Raw genomic sequence first — 25,842 nt, 5'->3', positions numbered from 1 at the left:
GTGGCATGGCGCGACTCTTGCACCTGTGCCAACTCACTTGTGCATACTGTGATGCAGCCCGACCCTATCTTACAACCTCCGACCCCATTGGACAAGGCGCAATACAGCACATCCGTGTCACTGAAAACCATCCTTGAGATTTTCATCTCCAAAAGAAGACACTCAAGACCTTAGTCAACACACTTATTTGCTCTCTTTATCTATTTCCTCGGTTCGAGCTTTGGAGCTTCGAACGGGTCTCCTAACAAGTTTCCAACTAAGTGGTCTTGATGATTAGGCTCCACAAATTTCTAACATTTCACACCTAATTATATTGAGATGTAAAGCCCGTCCTTATTTGGCATCAGGGCATAACTAGTCATAGATTTCAAGTCTATATGATAACTAAAAAAATCGTCAGCACTGCAGTGATCCATAGGTTAATAATAGAAATAAGATTGAGAAGTATAACCTAAAGAGGCCCATGTCGCTGAAATTTACCCAGAAAAGGTGGAAAAGTTTTCACACTTCAGTACAGGGCTATTAAGTAAGAAGGTGCCACCAACCGATTCGTGTTGCTTTGATTGCACCAACCGTAGTCCCATTTCTTTTTCTCATTAAATGCAGAACATATTTCTGGAGTTTGACCCAAATGGTGCAGGATTGGACAGCTATACTATCACCTGCTCACACGATTATCATTTAATGAATTGTACTATTGACAAGTTTTTTTATTTACAGTGGTTCAGTTCTCTACGTTGGCTTCGCAGGGATGTTGGCATCGAACAGTCGGAACTATTGTAATGTATAGTTGTTGATTTGGAGGTTAACTCGTTGATTTGGTATTTTATTTTGAAACTAAGTAGTCCCCACGCGGAGGACTTATTTTAGAAGGGTTAAGCATGTGAAGCAACACTCAATACCAGGTAAAACATTTACATGTGAACAAAACTTCTGACAGACAGAACCACCTTTTTTATGTCACAAAGGTCAAATTCAAGACAGATCAAAACATTTACATGTGAACAAAAAGTTACTGAAGGGACCACTAACCTTTCCATTGGGCATCCATTTACTGAAATTTTGTGGTCGAAGGATTTGGGGATACAATCCATCTCCAAATTCTTCCAATATTCCATGGAACAGATAAATAAGCGCAGCTAGTCTTTATAACATAGGACTTGAGAGCCTCTTTACATATGGAATCACTCGGTGGAAGCAAAGTAATGCAATACACCTAGTAATCAGATTATAAGGTAACGAGGGAAGTATATATGTGAACTTATTCAAGTAGTGCCTTTACATTTTATTCTTTCGAGACTCAAGTAGATAATCGTTTTTTTTTTTTTCTCTTTTTGTAGGTCATGAAAACCTTATACACAATGGCAGGCACATGAAACCGGCTTGGGTTTGGTAATCCTTTTGTGATATCAAGGTCATGCAAGAATCACCAACTTGCAGTCACAAAGAGATAAGAAAAGCTGGTAGCAAACCTTGATTCAGATTAATAGCGGTGTGAGGATGGGGTTGGAAAAGAAGACGTCGATGCTTTAAAAGCTCCACTAAATTCTTTCAGCACCAGCCGAGTTAACCTTTTATTTATACACCTGCAAACAGATGAACATTCATACTTTGGGCACAAGCAATGCATGATCACATTGACAGCTCCAGGGAGGTATGGCAACACTTTTAAATATTAATTGCAACACTAACTAGAAACATGCACTCAAATGTGATATATAAACAATAACTGTGTGGTCAGCACGGAATGATTTGTAAGGTAGAACTTTCTTCCAGCCACAGTTCAAGAAATCAGCTACTTAACTCAGAAGTTTGGCTCTCCAAAGCCAGTCAATTAGCACATCGAAATTTAAAGAATGGTCCATTCATTCGAAAGCTATTTGAAGTTTAGGGCACTTTCATTGTTATTCTCTCTTCAATTTATTGGGCCATTCATGCATGTTAGAGCAATAGCGATCATATGCACCTTGAATTAAGAACCCATTGGCCTGTTCCTCCATATACATGCTTGAGACATTAGCAATTTAGAAGTACCAATCAGTATAGTAAAATAGCCTGTGAATTATTTTCTGACGCCCAACTTGAGATTATAGCTTATCCCAGAATTATGAGACAATTATGAGTCTCGGGCGATAAATATCTTTCATAATTCCTTGAACACCACCTGGTGAAGCAGCCCAAAAATAAAAATATATCATATACGGGCAACAACTTCCTTTAATCCTTTTATCTTATGATGGAGCATAAACCTTTTATTCATCATGGCGAATTAGTTTATACAGGAAGCAAAAAACTTGGACGTCTAAAACATAAAAACCTTATATTAAAAGGCCATTTCTATCAACATCATATACCGCAGTATTCTAGAAGAGTAAATCAGGCACAGTTCCTCTGATAGAGCCCTGTGATGCAGTTTGTTTAGATCTGGTAAACAGACAATCATTCAAAATTTGCGTTTCATCCTGCTAAAGCTGTCTCAAAATTGAAGTACAACTTGTAAAATTGAATTAGGATCAATAAGTTAATCATGGTTTATAATCGATCGTGAGACATCTCCAATGCCTTTCCTTGTCATTATTTGTTCTTCAAATGCACTTTAAACCTAGACACAACAACGATCTTCTCGGGTCTATATTGATCATGGAGTTGATTTGCATTCTTTCTCCTTCAGCAAGTTTCATCCAAACTTCAATTTTCAGATCATGAAGCCGTTTCGATTGCTTAAGCAATTAGATGACCTACTTTATGCCAAACAGAATTGACATGGTTCCTAATTTTCGGATACAAGTAACATATAGCCTGTATTTGCCAAATACACGATTGTGAATAAAGGCTACGTGTCCATTCCAAACATCGATTAAGAGTAACAATGCACTTCTTAATGCATTTGAAAATTTCATCCGTGGAGGATGCCATATACGATTTCACAAGACTAGTAACACGATTCCATACTAACTAAGAGCGCAAAGTTGAACTATGTAAAATTTTCGAAAATTTCGCGAACTTTCTAACCTCTAACAAACTTTGAGCTTCTGAGCCAATAACACGATTGTTTCTTCAAACTCCGTCTCATCGCTTGGTTTAGAGACTGGCTCTCCATCTTTGCGCTCGTCTCAGCTCCTACTCCTCGCACATGTAACGTTGAATAGCATCATCGTGGAAAAGCAAGTCTACCGCGCGAGTAGCAGAGGATAGGAGAAGGAGATGAGCTTCAGGATATGGAAAATTGGAGCGGCGACCTGGTTCTCCGTGCAGGGCCGATGATGGTGGTTCTTTCCTGGCGGCGGCGAGAGCGAATGGATTGCTACCTCTCTGGATTTTCCCGCCATTAAGTAAACAAATTTATTAAATTTGCAAGTGACAAATAATTAATTCATATGTTGAGCTTTTTTCTTAATTTTAAGTTTTTATAAGGGAAAGATTAAGTTAACCTGTAAAAAAAAGTTAACATGTAAAACAAATATTAAATTAGAAAATTGAATATATTAGGCAAATTAAGTTGGTTTGGTCAACTTGAACCATACTTATTATTTAATTTAATTGTACAGAATATAAAATAAAAGATAGTCAATCAATTCAATTTTAAGGTTTGAATTAATTCCTTATAGATCATTTGGACCAATAAACTATCCATCATAGATTAGTAAATAAATTTAGTTAGCATGACAACAAAATGAAAGAATAATTAAATAAAAGATTTATAACTCTAACTTGGTGTAAATTACTGGGGCAAATTTATATAAAATAATTAAATATTTATTTTATAAAATAATTTTAGAAATTAGAAATTCCTAGAATGAAACAACGGTGGCGGGAAAGGGAGAGAGGGCGGGTCCAAATAACCGCCAACGCACGCTACCCGCAAAAATTTCAAAATCTCCCGCGTTTTCCATTTTCTCTTAAAATCATCAGTTTCTTTCCCTCCACTTTGGATCTTATGTAGTTTCTCAATTCATTTTGCCTCCGTTTCCTATCACCGATTTCTCTCTTTCTTTCTCCGCTTATCGAATCTGCATCTGAAACCCTCAATCTTCCTACTCCTTTCGCGGCTCCGTTGCCTATTCTCCCGCCGGCGAGAATGGGGAAGCAAACCAAAGCTAGAAAATCCGAGAATGTTAGCAAAGGGAAAGTAACCCCTGTTCAGGTCGCCTTCATTGTGGATCGGTATCTCTCCGACAACAATTACTCAGAAACCCGCTCTGTTTTTAGAGTCGAGGCTTCATCACTTATTGCGAAATCTCCGATTCAAGAGGTACCTATTTTGATTAGTTGAAGATCTGAGTGTTTTTTTTGTTCTCTTTTTAAATTCTATTAGTTAGGGTTTGTTTTTTTAATCATGGGGTTTCATTCTGCCCGTTTGCAGGCTCCGAAGAGCTTACTGACCTTAGGGGCTATGTTGAATGAGTATATCTGTTTGAAAGAGCAAAAGGTAATTCTGGACCAGGAAAGAGTTCATTTGGAGCAAGAGAAGGTTCGCGTTCAGACTCTTCTACAGGGTATGCAAAATGTCATGAGTACTTATAATGCCAGCGGAAGGTCCCCAATGCCTTCGATTTCAGCTGCTCCAGTTAAAGTGGCTGCTGTTGCTCAATCTGATCCATCCGAATCTCCTGCAGGTACCGTTTTAAATCTTCTTGGTTTCATAAACAGATGTGTTTTCTTGAGAAATTGGAATATCTATTGGAAAAACTACCAGGGTTAGATCTCAAATTTGAATATCTAAGATTTTATGAGTTCCCCTCTTAGAATGGCCTTTTCAATTGCTATAGTACTCCGAACTCATTAGGCATAAAATTCTGCATATAGTCATAGACTATTGGCAAAAGTAAAAATCTAGTTCGGGGGATCTGCCTCAACTTTTCACTTTCCTTTTGGAGACCTGGAGGAGTGGGTTTCTCTACAATTTTTCTTAGTCGTCAAGATTGAGTTGCTAAGCAGTATTTTTAATTATCTGTGGGAGTTTCCTGGTGAATTATATACCCAGGTGAACATTCTAAGAACATTATAGAAAACTTCCCCTCTCTTATTACAGCAAACTTGAGAGCTGCATTTGGTTAGGCTAGTGTAAGTTTGACACATTTTTGTGAATGATAATGAGATCAACTGCTATCAGGTTGCCCCATGAACATTACACAACCTGTTCATCCAGAAATCACACCTCCAAACACAAATGGGGGGCCTCAAAGTTTCTCTACACCCGTAATTAATGACTTGGAAGCAAATAAGAGAAAGAGCTCCAAGACTTCAATTAGTGCTCCTCCGGCTGCTAAGAGATCTCGAAATAAATCATCTTCCAGGAAGCCAGCAAGCAAAGGCAAGATTTTCTCTACAAATTGTTTATGCTCGTATATGATTGAGGTGCATCTATTTTTAACCATATCTAATATAATTTATGCCCATTACAGATACGGATGCACTTTCCCAATCTGCGGAAGTTGGCAATGTTCAATCAACGGTTCAGCATTCTAATGAAATTCAGTCATCGTCTCCTAGTTGCCCGCCCAATGAGTCTGTGGTTCAAGGATCGAGTGTTGTTAAATGTTTGTTCAACCAGCCATCATTCTCTATTCCAACTAACTCTTCTGGTCCAAAAACTCCCCCACGTGCGAATTCCTGTCAAAGTGACAAGTCTACATCTCCACATGAGATTTCTTCAGCTGCTGATTGCAGTAACAACAATACTCCGCAAGACGTTAGTCCGACTTGCTGTACTGTAATTTCATCAAAAAGAGTGACAATCAGTCCTTACAAGCAAGTTGCATACTATTCTGTGGAGAGGAACCATAGCATTTTATCTCCTTCCCCCGTCAAGACAAACGCTAAAAGGCAGGGTAAGAGGGATCACGTGAAAGGGCGGTTAGATTTTGATGTTTCAGACGTGCCCATGAGCTCAGATAAAGGGATTGACAACGAAATTTATTTATCCGAATCTGAAAAGCAATTGGATATCTTTGACATCGATTTGCCCTCTCTAGATGTTTTTGGAGAAGATTTCTCTTTCACTGAAATGTTGGCTGATTTGGATATGGACTGTGAAGTAATTGGTTGTTCATCCGTCCCAACCTTGGGCGTTTCTACAGACACTTTTTCTGGGTAATTTTCTGCTCATCACACTGCATTTCCCATGAACTATTGTTCATCTCTTAATCTGATGTTCTGTTATATTCTCTTTTCCCAGGTCATCTCATGAATCAATGGACTGTAACGTGGGGACTAATCAGATGATGTCGGAATTTTCATCAACCGTGACACAAATTTTGTCCGGAAAGGAGACAAATACAGAAGGTAGTGTAGCTCATCTTCATCTTCTACACCAGTTGAAGTTCCATCGACCAAATTTATAAGTTTATGGGAAAATTTTACTAATGCAGGCGTAGATTCTTTGACCGCAGTGAAGTCCATGACAAAATGCATAAGAATTTTAAGCCCAGGTAAAACCATATGCAGCTTTTGCTCGTGCATTATATGGTGATAGTTAAATTGTGCGTTGTTAAATCTTCACTTTTTTTATATTTCAGCCAAAAAATTGTAGTTCCCGGATCTGTAAATCAAACGAGTTCTGCTGCTGCTGCTAGAAATTGACTGGAGATGACTGAGGCTGACAAGATGCTCTTAACTTAAGGAAATAACCATATTTTCACTTCCAGAAAGTTGGTATGGTAAGATTAAATTACCATTCATCTGTAGTATTCAAGTCAAATTTTCTGAATTAGTACCACCACTAGGCACCTTTCCCCACCAAACCACCCCCCCTGCCCCTTTTGATGCTGGAAATAGTACTGATGCAACCATTTGTATATGCAAGAGTAATTTTCTCATGCTTACCTTTTATGTTCTGAAACATGAGATGTAAATTTCCAGATGGAACCTCTTGGTGAAATTCTAGTAAATGCAGTACATATGTTAGGACATCTCTTCTGTATTTCTATTTATCACCAGACAAGATAGCCATGGATTTGGGAATTCCCCATTGTAGAACATAAACCCGTCTGTAAAGATAGATTAATGGGTCAAAAACTATTACAGCTCTAAAATAACCCTTTTTGTCTGTAGAATTAGAAAACAATGTACAATTTTATTATCAATTTGAAGATTGACTGGGTTATTATTGATATGAATTTTACATGTGGCCGTTTTTTTTTTTTTTTTTTTTTTAAAAAAGCAACCTAAAAGAAAGTGACGTGTGTATGAATCTCTGTGAAATGATATTGAAAGCATATAATAGTGAAATGTTTCATTTTCCACCATCATCTGAAAATCCCATGCCGTCTAATGTATAACAGGTCAAATCTTTGCCTTAACCAATTTTGTTTTTCCCTTTTCTTTATTTGTGAGAATTCTTCCTCCCTAATTTACGAATGCAATTTGTCATCACCGGTTGCCCACCTAAGAATGAAATCATCCAATTTTTCCAGTCAACTATAATTTTTTATAGTTTAAAGTTTGCAGGTTGAGTCTTGTTTTCCTTAAAATATTGAACAGTTGTATTTAATAATTCCATAAGTTAAATGCATCTGGAGCCATATAAAATTCATCATTAGAAAAGGTATCTTTTGACTTTATGAGATTTAGTGTATCGTGATTGGTTATTGTTCGATATCTGTATATATTGATTAGCTAGGAAATAATCAATCAAGCTTTTTCTATCATTTTCTCTTCTCCAAATTCAATATTCATCTCTCTAGTTATAAATTAACTTTTATATAAAATAAATTACAAACGAACGTTTGCAAATATATTTTTTGAAATTTATTCCTACATTTTAAAGGTAAACTACATCAATTTTAACATAAAGTATACAAATTCAAAATTTTAAACTTTTTATAGATAAACTTGTTAAATAATAATGTCACCTACGTGGCACTAATTGGTAAAGCTTAAGTAGATTGGGATAAAAGAAAAACAAACGTAAATATTACGTTATTCTCCCACAAGGGTATTTGGAGATGCATTTTTTTTTTGTTTGTTCTTTTTCATCCTTGTAACATTTGTGGGGCTAATTTTTGTTGTATGCCAATGACATTGAACTTAATTGGAAGGAAAAGGATTTTGCATTAAATTTCAATTACATTTAAGGTCAACATGATTGAAAAATTGTTCTTTAGTGTTTGATAAAACAACTTCTATATGAAAGTCTAGTTCGTAGGTTAGAGAAAAAGTTGTGGTGGTTATAAAGCTCCTAATACAAGAATTCCTAATGTGTTGTGATGTTATTTTTAGACCCTACTTTGATTGTGAAACTCTTTAATAAATATTAATTTTGTTTTAAATCTCTGAAAAGGAAAATGTTTTTTTTTGAAGCAGTTATTCAACAACTTATCATTTTCGATTGAGGAGGTGTAAATAAAAATGAAGTTGAGGTCAAAAACCAATCCCCACAATTCCTTTTCAAATTTTATTCACAATTAAAGAACATTTATCAGAGATTATAACATTTAAAAGAAAATATTTCACCACCTTTATGACTGACCGATGATTATTAGAGATTCCAATTTCATACAGGCGAGTTGCAGCCTACAACAACATGTGAGAACGAGAATTCAAATTCGAGTTAAATTAGATTTAGGTGAGCTCTTTTCCATTGCTCCACGAGTGCCTTAAAACAAATATATATAAGAAAGTGGTTTAAAAAAATGAAAAGAAAAAGAAAGAAAAAACATAAAGAAATTGACTCCCTCGACAACTTGCCAAATTTCTTTTTTTAATGGCCAAAATATATTAGCCACTTGGAATTTAACCGGGTATGTAATCTTAGATTATAATTTTAGGTTCTCGTTACTTACGACCTTCATTGGTTGACAATTTCTTAAATTACGATATAAGCCCACATTGTTATATTAATAATCATAAATAAACATATATTAAAAATATATTAAATTAATAAATAAATTACAAATTCAGTCCATGAAATTTCAAAGTTACCAATTTAGTCCTTGTGTAACTTTTCAATAAGTCCTTAAACTTTCTAAGATTGTTTATCTAGTTCTTAAAAATTTTCTAATAAATTCTTAAATCTCCAATATTGCGTCAAACATATATATATTTTTAATATAATATGTAGGATTGAAATTTAAACTCATGACCATTTTAGTCAGAAATGGGTGTCTTAATATCAGTTGAACTATGTTCAAGTTAGATAATGTTGTGTCAGATAGGTTCTTTTTTTAACGATATGATGCTTACTAATCAATTAAATATAATTCGATAAATAAAATTACTATTTTCTTGAAGTCAGAATCTGAAATCCTCCCATCCCTCATTTGTCCCCCATTTGTTGAACTAAAAAGAATAACATATAACCCATGGACTTTAGAATTTAAAGCACTAAGAAAAACAAGAATTACGAAATGAGTTGATTTTGTGCAAGTTTAGTGGTATAAGGGTTAATATGACGTAATTAACTTCATATAATGGAAAACTTATTAAACAGAAATTTTAAAATTCAAAGATTTTCTTTAAAAAAAAAAAAAAGAAGGGAAACTTTATTGAAGACTATAAATTCATAATTTAATTTTTATTTTACACTATTTTTATCCTTGTATGGCTTTTGTTTGTACTGATCTATATATTTTCAAAACGTCTATTTTAGCCTTCTCTAATTTTAATATTGGTTCATTTTAGTTTATATACTTTTGAAAAGTCTATTTTTATCTCCGTACTTGTATAATTTTATTTTTCTTTTTATCTCATATAAATAATTTTAACACGACACTTCATTCCATAAAATTTTTTGAAAATTAGTCATAAATTTGTATTAAAACGTTTTTATTATAAATCAAATTTGTATTAAAATTTTATAAATAAAGACAAAAAAATTACTTTTTAAAAATAGAGATACGAACCTTTCGAAAGTTCACATACTAAAATAGACAAAAATTAGTATAGAAATTAAAATGAAATAATGAGATAGGTGTCGAATAGTATTTAAACTATTAAAAAAAGGAAGGAAAAAAAAGACACACAAAACATCCCACATCCACGAAGGTTCTCCAAGGTGGGAACTTGAACAGAAAAGAGGGCCACCTCAGCTGATCACCAGCCCCGCACCAAGACCAAATACACGGCTTGGTTAGCCGTCAACGAAAAAATGCAGCAAATGAAAGAAATAATTGGTGTATTAAAAATAAATTTGACTTTAAAGAGTTGTTAAAACAACGTGTGCGTGTGTCCCTTTAATATAGTTTTAACGCGATGTAAACGTAATTCTCTCTGGACCATAATAAAAATCAAATACTATTTAAATAAGAGATCATGAATTTGAATCCACTGCTTCATTCATTGTATTAAAAAAAAGACACAAATAGGAGTAGAGGTCGCCGATGACCGGTAGCTCCCTTGGAAAGCAAGCCGGCCGTGGGTGTCCCTCTCACATTAATCACATTATATTGTTTGCGTTTGCTATATATAGGCCACCCTCGTCTCCTTGTTTCTCTCAGACTCAAACCCAGAGCCTTCTCTCAAGCTCATCCTCTTCTTTGAGTTTCTATAAATAATACCAACGAAAACAAAACCAAACCCCCTCTCTATTACTCCATTAATTAATTAGTTCTCTCTCTCATGGCTTTCTCCAACAAATTCGCCGCCCTTCTCTTCGTCTCCTCCCTCTTCCTCTCCGCAGCCGTTGGGGAGCTTGTCTGCGAGGAATTGTCGGTGGATGTTTGTGCGTTTTCCATCGCTTCATCAGGGAAGAGGTGTTTGTTGGAGACCTCTGAGAACAAAGATGGCAAGTTTGAATACCAATGCAGAACCTCCGAGGTTATGGTCGAATGGATGGCCGAGTACATAGAGTCCGACCACTGCATCAACGCCTGCGGCCTCGACCGCAACTCCGTCGGTATCGCCTCCGACGCCCTCCTCGAGCCCCACTTCACCGCCAAGCTCTGCTCCCCTCCTTGCTACCAGAAATGCCCCAACATCGTCGACCTTTACTTCAACATGGCTGCAGGAGAGGGTAATCCGCTCCCCCTAACACAAAACTTTACCTTCTAACTCTTTACACATATGTAACATAAATCTCTTAAAAGGGAAAATTTAGATCTGCGTCAATATACATTGGTTATATTATATTATGTTGTAACTAGTGAAATTTGTGAAACTAAAATATGTGTTATCGTTGGTGATTTAATTTTGCAGGGGTATTCTTGCCGGACCTTTGCGAGAGACAGCGCACGAGCCCCCACCGTGCCATGGCGGAGCTGTTGAGCTCGGGCGCGGCCGCGGGTCCCATGTCATCGGAGGCTGCCACCGGAATCTTGCCCACAGCTGAAGCCCCAGCTCCTATGTGAAGATCATGAGAAGTTGATTAATTTTGTTATTTAATTTGGTTGGACGTTTTCTTTATTATTATGGTTATTTTCCTTGCACAGCTGTGAGGGGACGAAATAAATTAGAATAGTAATGGCTGTAAGGAAAAAAAATATTTGAGTGATTTTCTTCGAATTTCACTTTTGTTTTGATTTCTTCATCATACCTATACGGTATACGTCCGTCCTCTTTTTTCTTTTCAATATTCCCACACAGTGAGATGATGTATACTTTTGGAGTAATAAAACTTTGTTATTTTTATTAAATTATTCTTTGCTTCTTCAAATTCTTATTCTCATGCATATTTCCTATTCTCATGCATATTAAATTTTAAATCCATAAACCTCAAGACAAGAAGGGTAAAACACATTTTAAAAGAATTATCATATTATATAATATTATTACACCTAAAAACTATGAACTTGTTATGTAACGCCTTATATATTTTTAAAACGCATTTATTAAAAAAATTTTGGGATGGCTTAAAAAGAGATTTACAGAACATATTTTCTTGTCAAACAAGTTAGGTGATTTGTGAAAATTAATTAATTAATTAAGCCTTATATGGATTTTGTATTAATGGTCAATGTCATTGGCCAATTCCAAGTGACGCGGATGGATTTTTTGACTGCTTCTCAATCTCCGAGAGTTGTTACATATATAAATCAATCAATTCCTTTTTTTTTGTATTCTTCTTTTTTATCTAGAATTAAAAAGAAAAAGACCTTCTAGAACTTCGAAGAGATAAAAAGATAGATTTAAATCGTCTCATTGGTTTTTTAAAACAACTCTCTGACATTTGACAAAGTTTTAAACTGTCAACTTTATTCACAAATTTTAAAAGAATAACTATTTTAAATCTAAACTTTCAATAGGATTTCAAAAAGCAAATATTTGTGATACTAAATTAATACCCACATAATGTATTATCTAAAATATGATATTAAAAGTTTAGATACCAAAATAGACTAAATATAAAAATTTAGAAACATCTAAAATTGATACTAAATTATATGAAAATATCGTATCAAGCTAGTGTCGAATAAAAATACAACACTAAATTATATAATTTGCTATATGATTCAATTCCATTTGCAATTGAGAGATTGGCCATTTAAAAAAAAAAAAAAAAGAAAAAGACTGGGCCATCATATGGGGTTGGTAAATTGGGAGGTCCAAGCCCATGAGGAAACGTGGGATCGAATTTGAATTTCTTATGCTTGCCATAACCTATATATATTCTAGATATTGGTGACTATGAAGGTTTAAATCTCACCTCCAAAGTAATTTTTTTTTCATTTGTAGGATTAGAGGGGCACTAAATGTTAAAAAAAAAAAACGGGTTTGAGGGAAACTTGTGAAAATTGTAAAAAAGTACTAGGAATTTGTTAAAGTAGCAAAATTGTCTACTTTTGCAAAAATATAAAATTTAGAAGCCCAGCTAATGCATAAGGAAGTATAAGTCCATTATATCATTAATCAGCACGAAACTCAAATAGGAGCCCAAATAATTATATAGTAATTTAATATACATTTTCTTTTAAGTACACCATTGATATACCTGATCATTATGAGTGTTGTTAATACACTTGATGTGAATGTCGATATCAATAATATACTTGATATATTATTTCTCTTCATTGAAATGTGTTGTGTTATTTATAAATTTTAGATGACATGTATGTATTTGGTAACTTAAGTGTCTGTCCTGGTATTAATGCTTATATGTCATTGATATACTTGATTTGTTATAGCATTGAAAGAATCAATAATATTAATACAGCTAATTATGAGTGTTGATATACCATTAATATCTCTAAAAATATGGAAGGGTAAAACCACAATAATTATAAAATAAATAAATAAATAAATCAGATTTGAAATATTTTGTGTTATACAAAATTCAAAAGCTATTTCTATATTTCTAAATGTGAAAAATACTTCCGTATTCATTACAAATTCTAAAAAATTACCAAAAGAGGCCATCATGGGTAGCTTTATTTTTAAGTTTATTATTATTTTTAAATATGTGACTTTTCTATTAATTTTATTTTTGTTTGAGTAAGGATGAAGACTCAAACTTACAACCTTTCGATCAGAAGATCAACATCTTAACCAGTTGAATTAGGTTCAGGTTGACGTTGTCCTTATTTATTAGCTACAATTTTTTTTCCATATTCAGGTTGTAAAATTGCTGGTGTATGTTTTCAACCATACCCAATAATTTATTCACAGCTTGGGCTTCAGGTTATTAGTGTGGTCCACACTCGGTCAACTTCTTTCTTTCTTGACAACCCAATAGACAATAAGAATAGAATAAACCACCCCTTATTTCGAGAAAAAAGGAAAAAAATAAAAAAATAAAAACAAGAATAAAGAATAAAGAAATTTCTCTCCCCGTCGCGTGCACACGACGTTTGAAGAAAATATGGGCCACCTTTGTTTTGGGCCCTGCGGCATACGCGGCCCACTGATTTCAGTTATATTATTTTTCTCTCCATTAAAAAAAGGTTACGCACAAATTAAATCTTTTAAAAAATATAATAGTAAGAATATATATATTTATTTTTAAGTTAAAAAACACATTTCATCAATGTACTCACTGAAGTAACAATTTAATCTTTAAACTTCAGTTTGTAACGATTTAGTCTTTGTAATTTAACTTGTAATACTTTAATTCCTATTGTAAAAATTTTTATTAAAATTAAGTGTCAAATTTTATCATATAACAATTTAATCTTTCTAATTCATAAACATATTTGGTCCTTCTTTAGTTTATCAATATATACATGCAAGAAACTTAACAAACAAAAAAATTTACGATAAGGACTAAATCGTTACCAACTTTAAATTATCAAGACTAAATTGTTACATATTAAAGTTAAATGACTAAATTGTTACCAATTTGAAAGAATAGAGACTGAATCATTATAAACTAAAATTCAAGGACTAAATTGTTAATTTAACAAAAGTACATGGACTAAAAGTATTTTTTAAAATTTTTTTAATTGACAGTCAGAACTTTATTCCCCTATATTACGCCAGTGCCTATATTATAATCACAAATCCTATTATATTTTTTATAATAATATAATATTTTTCGCTTTAATATATCTTGATAATTTTACCTTTAAAATTACTCAAAGTAATAATAATAATAATTTTACTTTTATAAGCTAAACAAAAGCTTTATTCTCATATAATTTTTTTGGATGATTATTCACATCTATGATAATCATGGTCAACTCGAACATAGTTAAATTAGTTAAGATATCTATCTCTAATAAAAAAATGGAGAATTCGAATTTTAATCCCACATATTGTACTAAAGAAAAGTATTATACGAGTCTTCTTTCAAGTTGTCAAGTAGTCATTCACACAGTCTATTCTCACTTTGTTTGCTTTCAATTTTTATTTTTTAAAATACATAATTTGACCGAGTCTAACTAAAGATCACATAGTGTAATAGTTGACACCAACTTTTCTTTATTGCTTTCTTAATAAATCTCTCATCAAACAAAAATCTATTCAATTTTCCCTCAACATTTTTAAACTTTTAATCATGGATAATACAGTTTCTTTTTTAATAGAAAAACATAACTTAAACAAAATTAATAACGGGATAAAGTCTTTGAGACTCTACTACCACAATTAAAAACACACATCCCACTCTTTGCTCAACTGGAGATCCGAACTTCTTCGTGCTCACTCACAATATGATCAAAGGAAATAATTTGACCTTCTACTATTAGAGTTTCTATGTAAAGCCCTCAAAGGTCAATATCCTATTTCCTCAATAATCGAATCGCTTCAAGTGAATAACTAACATTATTAACATAAAAAACTCATCATTTTTTATTGCCATCTAAGAATTCCTCCACAAATTTTTATTTGACTATATACTTTTTTTTTAAACCGGATTCAAGTCTCCAATCATTTAGTTGATAATATATATTTAATGAATTAAGCTATGTTCAAGTTAATTATTCGTTAAGACAAAGAGTCCTTGTCTCTTCGTTCTCCATGATGGGATATGATATTATACTCCTTTTATAATTTTGTTATTAGGACACGTGGCAGCATCACTGTGGAGTGTGGTGTCTGATCGTGAATCGGCAGGGACCGAGTCAATGTATGATTGACGGAATCAAATAAAGAGAAAAAGGAGTTTTGGTAAGGCCGCAAAGCAGAGAAGAATTGCCTTTGCTTTGCCTTCGCCTTCGCCTTTGTCTTCGGGTTGGGTTACAAAATTAAATAAAAATAAATAATACACACAGCCTTTGTTACTTTCCACATCGAAATTGCAGCTTCCTCATTAAGTTATCCATTTTCTCAACTTTAATTGATTATATAACTTCGTTCCAAAAAAGAGAGAGAGAGAGAGAGAGAGAGAGAGAGAGAGAGAGAGAGAGAGAGAGAGAGAAAAAATGTTGTAATGTAATGAACATTGAACTAACACATAATTATTCGTACAATATAGTTTAACAATAAAGACCGGATGAGGATAATTTGATAGCGACAAAAAAAACAAACAAAATTAAGAAATTCGTAAGGAGTCAATTTCTGATCCATTCCTCACTATCAACATGTTTGATGAAATTGAAAATGCAAGGGTTTGCACTTTGCACCGAAGAATGTCATCAAACGTATCGAATCAACTGAGAATATAGATTCTAGTGTAAATGTGTAGTGTATGTAGCTAACAGATCTTCCAGAACCTTTTTCTTTTTCTTTTTCTCTTTTCAAATTTTTTTTTTTGTTGGTAAGTGGTAATTTGTGATTCCCCCGCACCCCCACCTCGTTTCTTTTTCTTCCCAGTAATTTCCTCTGTATTCTCTGGCGACCCATTGCACGTTTGTGTTCTTCTTTGCAACATAGCACAGACCTGTGTCTGCCGGACCATTGTTTTCCCTCTTTACCAAATCCCCTTTCTCTTTCTCTAACAGAACCATGAATTGTGTTGTAACTTCCTCTTCGTTCTTTAAAGTTGTATCAATTCTATATTGCAAAAGCTTTAACCAATGGAGTTGAAAGGTTACCGAATCCAATATCCACTTCTTTAAATGCCCAATTTCTTCGTAAATTGCGAAGAGTTTCAGCTTCTGGGTTGTGAGAATGCCGACTCCTGAAGTGTCCCAGTCCGACATTGATTTGGAGCAGGGGAATCATCGCCGGTCCGTCAGCGGTAGTGACGTGAGCGCCGATTGTAGCGTCTACTTCTCCGACGCCGACGAGGGTTCGTGCTATTCTCAGTTCTTTTCGACCAACGGTGGTTCCTACGATGAGTATAGGTTTGCTTTCGTCGCTCAGCCGGAGGTTGGGGTCGTTTCGGATTCCCGGCGAGTTTCATCGGTTTCCGATCGTTCGGTGGAGGTTGAGAATGAAAATGGGATTACTGAAATTAAGGTGCATTTGGCTAAAGTAGAGAGAGATTGCAGGATTTGTCATTTGGGTTTGGAGAGTAATAGCCAGGAGTCTGGAATCCCAATCGAATTGGGCTGTTCATGCAAGGATGATTTGGCTGCTGCTCACAAGCATTGTGCTGAAACCTGGTTTAAAATCAGAGGAAATAAGTGAGTCTAATCCCTGTTTTCATTAGTAAGTTTGATGATTTTTCCATGGACTCTGATCGTTTTTCACTCATGTTATGCCTTGATAGTTCTTTGAGTTCTTATTTTCTTGCTGCTGTACTTTGGTCTGTTCTTGTGATAATCATCTTCTGTCTGCGATATCCTCATGGGTTGGACTATTCAGAAATTTGAATGGAAGAGAGATGAATTTGGTAACCTTGACCTCTTTTAAGCTTTAAGGCAAATTCCTTAGCGTAATGAGCTTTTGAGGTTGCAGACTTAAGGATGCTTACTTAGAGGGAAACCTTAGATGTACAAAAAGAAATAAGAGTAAAGCATAAGAAAGAGCATATATATATCTCCAAGCAAGTTACACTTATTATTCCTTCTTCCTTGTCCCTTTTCTGAGAATCTCTCTCTCTGCCCTCCCAAAAGTGGATAGTCCATTGCTATTCTGGTCCATAATTCAGTTGAAGTGGGGAAAGGTTATAAATCTCTCAGCTGATCACTTTAAGATATCTAGTTTTCTGTGTTCATATGCCTAATTTGCAGTTTACCCAACTTGTTTGGTCACAATTATCTCTTATTCTCATGAACCAACATATCCAAATGGCAGTACTTCTTGTGCTACCCAGCTGTTGTTTCCATCTAGTAAGCATATTGAACATGGAACTTTGTTTCAGTACACTTCTAATGGATGGAATCATCAAATTTATTTCTCATCAAGCTGATTCATACCCTTGATCTAACTCTCCTTACTGTTGCAATTGTATTTCTTCCAATTAGCTTGACTTGATCCAAATCCAATTAACTCGTTGAAGTTTCTCTGCACTGAGCTGCTCTATAACCTTAATTCTGTCAATAACCTTAATTCTGTCATACTTATTAGATTCTGAGAAAATAATGTTTTGGTGTCTGTCGAATTACGTATATTTGGTGTTATATATGTAGTATAGCCAAAGAAAGCTATGCATGTATCAGTAAAGCTGTAAAAATGCAAGGATGAGGTTATGCACTTGTTGTGGAAGCAAGATGATCAATACTTCACTTGATCTTAAGATTACTTTTCAATATCAATAATGAATAGAATATGTCAACTTGATCTTAAGGGTGGTTGGTTTGTTAATCACTGAGAAATGAACAGTAGATCTGTTCTTGGACTTGGCTCTACATTTCATCGATAAATGTCTTGACTCGACTCAGCAAAAGGTTCCTAAGTATCGTTCCTTGACATATATTCTGAACTTGGGAGATTGTACAATCTTCAATCAATTGCTTATTAGGAGTTCGAATCAAAATAGATTTACACGTTGTGCTTGTTGTGTTGATCTTTCTTTAATTTCTGGTTGATGTTTGAGGATGGAACAGGGCATTTTGCATATTTGTTCCTTTGGCTACTTTATTTATTCCTAATCCTCTTGAATCTTATTAGGACGTGTGAGATATGTCATTCCATTGCACGAAACATTCTCGGACCACATGAGGTTGAGTTGACAGAGCAATCTACTGAATCCAACAACGCGTCCTCGACAGCTGCAGTTGCTGCATCAATTCCTTCATCAGACAGCCAAAGCTTCTGGCGTGGCCACCGGTTTCTGAATTTTCTTCTTGCTTGTATGGTATTTGCTTTCGTTATATCATGGCTATTCCACTTCAACGTGCCTTCATAGACATATCCTCCAAAAGAGAGTAATATCATAATATCGAAACAGGGAAATCCGACCAACGAGCTTGCAGATTTTGCTGCTGCAAAAGACTCCAGAGAGTTGCCTACAGAGTGTCCATAACTTCATATCAATTATCATCTCACACACATGTACCTATCCCAACATTCCCCTCAAAAAGTATTTCCCCTTCACTTCCAGTTCCATTCCATTCAATTCCAAGTTATATAGGAATTCAGTTCAGTCAAGAACATTGATGATTCTGAGTATTCCAATGAGTAATAGTATTATGTTTCTTTATTCTTATTCTGGGTTTTCAATATTTTTCCTCTGAATGATATCTTGCGAAAGTATTTGGTTGGTGAGCGTTGATTATGTCAATTAATCGAGGTCCCATTTTCACAGTAAAAGAAGTCATTCAAAATGATAAAGTGACCAATCTCCATTTGTTTTTACCTTGGAATTTAAGAGGTTTTTCTTCGTCTCCATAAATGAAGAGCAGGCAATTCTCCAGTGGACCAGAACAGAAACAAGTGTCCTGGTGTTGGGGAAGACGAGGCGTACATGTAAATGGGACCTCTCTGTTGTCAAGTGCAAACAAGAATCTGTCAGGAAAACTCATCAAACAGTGCCGTGGAGGGCTGTCCTTTTCTTGGAACTTCGATAGCTACGAAACAGTACCATTAAAGTGGCTTTATTTGCAACATCTTTGTGTTATCGACACTGTTCTTGTTCAGAGAAAGATGTCCCTTTCCAACTTCCATCCACAAAATCAAAAACTTGGGAGACCTCGATTTTGATGAATCCAATCTACACTTGTCCTTCTTTCAATCATGCACATGGTGTGACTTTGATTTTTGGTGACGTAAAATAAGATGGAAGAAGGTTCAGAATTAAGATCATTTTCGTTTGCTAGTGAGAAATCAGAGATTAATTTTGCAATCGAGATAGAGTCAGAGATGTGGCTCTTTTTGCCTCTTTCGGAATTTTTTCATCATTCGTGTAATCATGTTGAAATGGCTTTCATGAGAAATGTCATTGACAATGACTTTAGAAGGGGAAAAAGAGGTCTAATCTTTCATCTCTTTCATTATGTATCAAAACATTAGGCCATTAAAAACAATTCAAATGAGAATACAATGGAGAAAAACGAAAGGAAAGTAATGAGCTAGAATTGCGTAGTTGACTTGGGAATTATTTTAATTTTGATAAGGCAATGTCATGTGCTTCCATATGCATTCACATCTAATTCCCCATTTCAAAGCAAATCAGATTTGATAGATTGCTTTCCCAAGTTCTCCTTCTACCTTAAAAAAATAGCAATGACAATCCCTCCACAACTCTCCCAAGTCACAAGTCAACAATCAGTAATCTATAAATGGTGTCGATTTCGACGACTTCATCATTAGAATTTTTCCAGAAAACTAAGTGAAAAAATAAACTCAAAATGAGACCTAAACCAATAAACTAGGTTAGGGGGACGTTAATTCCTTGATCCAACTAAGAGAAGAGGATCATTCCCACTCCTCTTCCTTCCTTCCTTCCTAAATGATTGCCAAATGTAAACGGCAACTTTCAGAAGAAGAAATTAAAGAAAAAGAAAGTAAATCTAAAATACTGCATTTCCCAATAAGATATATAACAGATTACCAGTCTTGGGAAAAGAAGCCAATCATACGCGCAAGGAAAGCCATTACTCTACATTGTAAGAAATAAACAACAATCCTCCTCCAAGCAGCAGCTCTGTTTCTTGTGCTACGCTCCGCCATTCATCGTGGTATTAACATGGACTGCGTTCCCATCTTCGGGAATCTTGCCATTTACTTGAGTCCTCTGTCTCTGAACAAAGAAAGAACAAGAGTCAGATGAAGAAGAGTACTCCCTTCCAAAAGGAAAAAGCTATTCACCATACCCTATCAGTGGGGTCTACAGAATTCCCATTCAAGAGCTTGTGACTCTCATCTCGGGTCTTGGTATCTCTGTCTTTCGTGCTCAATGGTAATAACAAAGATGCAGCTCCATTTGTTCGGTCAGGCAACTCTGCGAAAAGAGAGCATTGATATAGTAACATAAGATTAAACTTTCTACCAGATGCCGAATCAGAACACTCAATGGAGCATTGATAACAAAAACTAACCTGGAAGTTTCTTATCCACGAAAAAGACCACCAAATTAACAGTATACCTACAGAGAATCGATCGGTTTGTGTTAAAAATAAGAAAATATTTCGAGGTGAGGAAAGATCAGAACAAGAACCTATTCGTCTTACCATGCAACCACAACGTCTACCGTGTAATGCTTTCGGGATGCTATAATCAACAAACTCTGAGTCACAGCAAACAACCATGACAATTGCTTTATAAACCTGTAGTGATGAGCAAAAATAATTGGTCTACGTGCAACGTTACAAGCTATGCATAGGCAATCTACTGGTTCAGATGCCAACTAAGTTCACAGGGTGCCGATAAAAATACCTTTGTGAGCCATATTTCTGATAACTCCGCACAAAAACTAGAGTGAAGATCATGTGTGATGAAAAAATCAAATCACCACATCCGTATAATACACCTCTAACTGCATCGAACCAGCATTCCATAAAACAATTGGATTCAAGGGAAAAAAATGCAAAACCAAAGGGGAATACTATTGACTATAAGCAGAAGGGCTTTATAGACAGTAAAGATCCTTACAATTCATCAATAGAACTTCATAGGCATTCTCTGGAGGAGGCAATGTGGCAAGTCTTGAACCCTGCATTAATCCAGCCAGACGTTGTCAATTATCCCATTAAAACAATCATTGAAGTTAGAGTGAAGCTTTAGGAGTTATGCATCTTAAAAGGGAAAATAGTCCATTACGCAAGGAAAAAACGAAGAGTATGTCATGCGCAGAGAAAACAAACCCATATGGCATACAAAAAATTTTGGAGTATACCTCACGACAATGATAGTTTGGGCCAGGCAGCTGTGTAGAATAGAATGTGACAATACGAAGAATTTGACAAGCCTGGCCAAAACAGATTCAATTACTGAATTAGGGGATGAAAAAGCTCTTTTAACGTTTCTTAACAAAAGATCCAAATTGGGAAAAACCATGACGAGAGTGCATCAAATAACAGATTAGGCTATGATAAATAAATGAATACTCACAACTAAAAATGCTAGAACCCTGCACCATAAGAGAACTGTATAGATCTTTTTACTCTTGAGAATAAAAGGGTGGAAAGACCACTGCAAGTATTAAGAAAAAAGAATCCATTAGTACACATATAACTACAAATAATAGGAAAAAAGAGTCATTCAAAATGGGTGGGGGAGTAATCATAAAATTTAACCATAACACAGAATCAGAACAAAAATAATGAACTCTATACGTTAACAAACAATTTTATTATACGGATGAGAAGATCTTCTAAAAAGAAGGAAAGCCATTTAAACAGACGCATTTAGTACAACAAAAAGAAGTGATTAATTATTTCTTCGCCTAGCTGCTTCAAGAGCTTGATATAATGATGTCTTGCTGATATGAAGAGAACATAAGAACATTCTCATGAACCATTGACTCAGAGTGATCAGACAACTAAATTGTCCAAGAAATCATATTTAAAACGGAGCACAAAAAGGGCTATCCACTAACAGAATCTGAGAAAGTAAAATTCAATTTTCAATCATATTGTCAAAAACAATCCATCCAAAGTTATTTTCAGCAGCTAGAGTATTTTGACAGGAAAAATTGATTCCTGATTGCATTGATACAAATATTAGAACTCCTAAGGACGTTCATCACAATCAATCAGAAAAGATAAAAAGATATTTCAATGTAAGCAATGCAAGGGTTGTACTTGTAACAAGGGAATTACAATAGAAAGACAAGACCAAGATGTCAATTACCGCAACAAAGGTTAAAAATATGAAGGTGAAAAGAGTCTCACTGAGGTAAGCTTTGTCCTGTCCCAACTCCTACATATCAAAACTGGCATACTTAAACAATAATAAAACAAAACAAAAGATGGGAAAACGTAAGGATGAGAAAGATCAATACTCACAGGGAGAAGGAAGAAACCGACATCCTGAAGAATTGGACCCGGCCGATGTATGTAATGGACTCCTCGAGCTGCAACTCCATGTATGTACTGATGAGAATAAATAAGGTACACATTAAATAATTTGAGAAGACAAAATGACAAAAGAATAGAACAGATAACTTCATATACTGAGACAATTCAGAGATATCAAAATCCTAGAATTAGAAAAATGTATCTTCTAAGTTGCAACAAGGAGAAGCTAAAACCAAACCTAAACCAGTAGTTGAATGGACATTACCTAGAATTATGAACAATGGAAAAGTACAGGCTAATTCTACCTCCAAACAGAAAAAAGATACCATAAAGCTTTCAGGGTTGCATAAAACGACTAGCATTTTGCATTAAAAGGTATACTTAAACCACTGATAAAAAGTTATATTAGAAAAGGACGATAAAAAATCAGTCGTCACCTCTACTTTGAATTAACTCGGCGCATACGTTGATGGGAACTTTATTGAAAATTAAAAGGTGTGGCAAATTACGTATTCAAACTTTACCAGTTCCGATGCTCCATTACATCAGAAACAATACGTGTACATTCATCAAAGGGCAAAATCAATTCAAACAGAGAAGAGAATGGGTGGCTAAACCAAGCCAACCTCTCCAGAAATTCACAATCATATAGAGGATCTGGTTTCTTCCTAACTCTTTTAAAATTTACTTTTGCGAACAAACTTTCCATTGGGAAGAAGATGAGTGGGCGAGGGCCCACAAACAAGCCGACCAGCATTTTTTAAAAGAGAGGAAAATAATAATAAAAAAAAAAAGTAAAAATCCTTTACTGCGAAGATGATTCATAGGAATAGATTGAAACAAATACCTGAAAAATTAGTCCACCAAGAAGGTACTTCCAATTCTCGATGAGAAGGTTGATCTCCGTACTAACCTCTGCGCAGAATCTTTTCCAAAGCTTCTCACCGTGAAAAACGAAAGAGGAAAACAGAAGAAACGATCATTTCGGAAGCCCCTACAGAGGCAAGACAATTTTTGAAGTTTTGAAATAAGGAAACCAACCTTTGACGCTTCGCGACCAATGTAAAGATTCATTTTGAATGCGCGTAACAACCACTTCCATATTACTTCAAAGCCAAACTCTGAAGGTCAACATCGCTCATCACGAAGAAAATCCAACTTCAAAATCCCGTCAAACAATCCCCAGAATCAAAATCCCAACCAAAGCTGGGTATTAAAAGAATCCCTCCAAAAAAAATCAAAATCAAATCAGACCCCCCAAAGCTCCGGTCAAAATGAGGCAAAATCAAAACCGAATGCCGCCTCGGAGCGCCTCGAAGCAAATAACAACAAAACCCAGATTGAAACAGGAAGATCTAGTTCAATCTAGACCCAAGTGAGCGAAAATCAAAAGGGTAAGCGAGGAGTGATAAGATGAAGTAGGAAGAGATTTGAAACAAACGAAAGAACCCGCTTGGGATTCTGTATGTGGGTCGAAGGTAGTGGGTGGAATGGAAAAAGAGACGAAATTGATCGAAGAAAAGGAGAAAGGCAGTTGAGAAAAGGGAAGACGGTAAGGAAAGGCTGCTTCTTACTACAAAAACAAAGGAGAATATGAAAGATTTGCCGTTTTGATTTTGCCTCTGACCCTCTTCCTTCGCCTTCCACTACCACTACATCTCATTTTCCGCCTCAATATTAAATAATAACCCACGATGTGGCCTGCCCCTGCCCTGCCCTGCCCTGTGCCTCAAACTTCAAACCCAAAAATTATAACCTAAATTTACGCCACCGGAACTTCTTCAAATTATTTTCTTATATTTTTATTCATGTCAAAAGCTTCTTAAAAAAATTAGTCCTAATAAATAGAAGGCATATATTCTCCCAAAGTTTCAGTCTTTTGAGAAAGGAAGTTAATTACTTTTGGTGTCATATCCAACGTGACACCATTTCTAAACTTTATAATTAACTTTAGATCTAGATAAATATTTTTTTTTAACAAAAATATTTTAAAACTTACTCATTTCAACTAAAATAGAGTTTTTCACAAAATTAAGCGGGAGTCCATGTACGAGATTGATCATTGAATAAATGTTCAAAGTTGACAACTTTCAACCAAAATCTAAGCATTTTTTATAACTCAAAATTCTTCTCTAAAGTCCATTATTCGATTTTAGTTTTCTATTTTTTGAATTTTATTGGCTTAATTACTCTGAATCTATTTTTTTTTACTATTTAAAACATTTTGAATTTTATAACTATTTATAAAATATTATTAAAAAAGTAGATTATAAAGAAATAAATAAGTGTAATTATCAAAGGTCGTGATTTCAAACCTCATCTCACATGTTATACTCAAAAAAAAATGTTTATAGGCATTTTCAGATTTTTAACATCTTATTAATATTAATATTATTAGTTTCTCTTTTTTCTTTTCAGTAAATCATGTGGAGGTAGAAATTCGAATTCACCCACTTTTAATTAAAAAAATAAATGTCTTAACAAATTCAACTATGTTTCAGTTTGAGTTACATTTTAAAATACTATTTAATTCTTTTTTTTTTAATACAAGTAAGGGTGGGATCAAACTCACAACCTATTTTTATACATTAATATTTGTTGTTAGAATATGTAGTGAAAAAAATTCCTTCCTTTTTATTTTCCTATAACATATATGATTTTAAATGTTCAAAATTTTCTATAAAAAGTTATTTTAATATTCTATCTTCTTTCTCAATTTTTATGTGAGTAATGTATGTTTATATTGTCATCTCTAATGTCAAGAAGTATTAGTTATTTATTAATATAAATCAATAATTAAAAAATTCATGACTTTTTTACGGTTAATTTATAACCTAATTTTTTATAACAAATAATGAATGTACCAATATAAAAACTTTAGAAATAATACCATATTTGAACTAAAACCAAGTACTTATACTATACATAATTTTAATCTGAAAAACACTTACTGTATATATGTGTATAAATTATAATATACTAAAAAAAATGTGGAAGGAATAAATGATATTATGCTTATATTTAAAAGTAATAAAATACCTCAAATACAAAGTTCCCTTTTTAATTTTTTTAATTTTTAATTTGGGAATAAGAGAGGCTTTGAATCCATCGTGCCCTCCTGCTGCTGCTGGCCTGCAATGCGTTGTATTGAGAAAATCAATGCCTCGAGTTTCAAACACTCAATTTCTAAATTATTATTTTATTCTAAAAAGTTTGTGTAAAATAATGAGTATAACAATTTTTTTCT

The 25,842-nt window shown here is 34.4% G+C and overlaps 4 protein-coding genes across 6 annotated transcripts; 3 read left to right on the top strand and 1 right to left on the bottom strand.

Annotated features, from left to right (window-relative positions):
* The first annotated feature begins 3,946 nt into the window (after window positions 1-3,946).
* LOC111014956 (myosin-M heavy protein) lies at window positions 3,947-7,110 on the top strand. The gene is made up of 7 exons (XM_022289835.2): window positions 3,947-4,252; window positions 4,364-4,616; window positions 5,114-5,314; window positions 5,406-6,093; window positions 6,179-6,285; window positions 6,372-6,431; window positions 6,519-7,110. Exons 1-7 carry the CDS (start codon window positions 4,079-4,081, stop codon window positions 6,530-6,532), a joined length of 1,497 nt encoding a protein of 498 aa, XP_022145527.1. The 5' UTR covers window positions 3,947-4,078; the 3' UTR covers window positions 6,533-7,110.
* Window positions 7,111-10,424: 3,314 nt separating this feature from the next.
* LOC111015053 (PAR1 protein) lies at window positions 10,425-11,570 on the top strand. The gene is made up of 2 exons (XM_022289963.2): window positions 10,425-10,951; window positions 11,134-11,570. The coding sequence occupies exons 1-2, from the start codon at window positions 10,558-10,560 to the stop codon at window positions 11,283-11,285; spliced, it is 546 nt and encodes a 181-aa protein (XP_022145655.1). The 5' UTR covers window positions 10,425-10,557; the 3' UTR covers window positions 11,286-11,570.
* A 4,251-nt stretch (window positions 11,571-15,821) lies between these two features.
* On the top strand, window positions 15,822-18,844 carry LOC111015024 (uncharacterized). Of its 3 annotated transcripts, none has more exons than XM_022289930.2 (3): window positions 15,822-16,877; window positions 18,307-18,488; window positions 18,587-18,844. In XM_022289930.2, exons 1-3 carry the CDS (start codon window positions 16,420-16,422, stop codon window positions 18,793-18,795), a joined length of 849 nt encoding a protein of 282 aa, XP_022145622.2. In that variant the 5' UTR covers window positions 15,822-16,419; the 3' UTR covers window positions 18,796-18,844. The 3 variants fall into 3 exon arrangements, with proteins under 3 accessions (XP_022145622.2, XP_087980271.1, XP_022145623.1); XM_088124145.1 differs by having other exon boundaries at window positions 15,825-16,877; window positions 18,307-18,493; XM_022289931.2 differs by having other exon boundaries at window positions 15,834-16,877; window positions 18,307-18,838.
* Window positions 18,845-19,888: 1,044 nt separating this feature from the next.
* LOC111015023 (phosphatidylinositol:ceramide inositolphosphotransferase 1) lies at window positions 19,889-24,296 on the bottom strand. The gene is made up of 12 exons (XM_022289929.2): window positions 23,637-24,296; window positions 23,443-23,532; window positions 22,584-22,670; window positions 22,429-22,497; window positions 21,688-21,768; window positions 21,473-21,544; window positions 21,229-21,289; window positions 21,013-21,112; window positions 20,808-20,903; window positions 20,676-20,722; window positions 20,451-20,578; window positions 19,889-20,377 (listed from the first exon to the last, which is right to left on the bottom strand). Exons 1-12 carry the CDS (start codon window positions 23,667-23,669, stop codon window positions 20,294-20,296), a joined length of 948 nt encoding a protein of 315 aa, XP_022145621.1. The 5' UTR covers window positions 23,670-24,296; the 3' UTR covers window positions 19,889-20,293.
* Window positions 24,297-25,842: the final 1,546 nt, after the last annotated feature.

The sequence above is a fragment of the Momordica charantia genome, assembly GCF_013281855.1.
Source record: "Momordica charantia cultivar OHB3-1 chromosome 5 unlocalized genomic scaffold, Mcharantia_2.0 BLBB01000005.1, whole genome shotgun sequence".
Taxonomy (NCBI): Eukaryota; Viridiplantae; Streptophyta; class Magnoliopsida; order Cucurbitales; family Cucurbitaceae; genus Momordica; species Momordica charantia.
This window is presented reverse-complemented; position numbering and strand designations above follow the sequence as displayed.

What these genes read in the sequence shown, in the direction of transcription:
- LOC111015053 (XM_022289963.2), top strand. Translation starts at nt 10,558, where the DNA reads ATGGCTTTCTCCAACAAATTCGCCGCCCTTCTCTTCGTCTCCTCCCTC. An exon ending in CAACATGGCTGCAGGAGAGG is followed by an intron (nt 10,952 to 11,133) that starts GTAATCCGCTCC and finishes TTAATTTTGCAG; the next exon opens with GGGTATTCTTGCCGGACCTT.
- LOC111015023 (XM_022289929.2), bottom strand. Translation starts at nt 23,669, where the DNA reads ATGAATCTTTACATTGGTCGCGAAGCGTCAAAG. An exon ending in TTGGTCGCGAAGCGTCAAAG is followed by an intron (nt 23,533 to 23,636) that starts GTTGGTTTCCTT and finishes CACGGTGAGAAG; the next exon opens with CTTTGGAAAAGATTCTGCGC. An exon ending in TCGGTTTCTTCCTTCTCCCT is followed by an intron (nt 22,498 to 22,583) that starts GTGAGTATTGAT and finishes TTTGATATGTAG; the next exon opens with GAGTTGGGACAGGACAAAGC.
- LOC111015024 (XM_022289930.2), top strand. Translation starts at nt 16,420, where the DNA reads ATGCCGACTCCTGAAGTGTCCCAGTCCGACATTGATTTGGAGCAGGGG. An exon ending in TTTAAAATCAGAGGAAATAA is followed by an intron (nt 16,878 to 18,306) that starts GTGAGTCTAATC and finishes GAATCTTATTAG; the next exon opens with GACGTGTGAGATATGTCATT. An exon ending in TCTGAATTTTCTTCTTGCTT is followed by an intron (nt 18,489 to 18,586) that starts GTATGGTATTTG and finishes ATATCGAAACAG; the next exon opens with GGAAATCCGACCAACGAGCT.
- LOC111014956 (XM_022289835.2), top strand. Translation starts at nt 4,079, where the DNA reads ATGGGGAAGCAAACCAAAGCTAGAAAATCCGAGAATGTTAGCAAAGGG. An exon ending in CGAAATCTCCGATTCAAGAG is followed by an intron (nt 4,253 to 4,363) that starts GTACCTATTTTG and finishes GCCCGTTTGCAG; the next exon opens with GCTCCGAAGAGCTTACTGAC. An exon ending in TCCATCCGAATCTCCTGCAG is followed by an intron (nt 4,617 to 5,113) that starts GTACCGTTTTAA and finishes AACTGCTATCAG; the next exon opens with GTTGCCCCATGAACATTACA.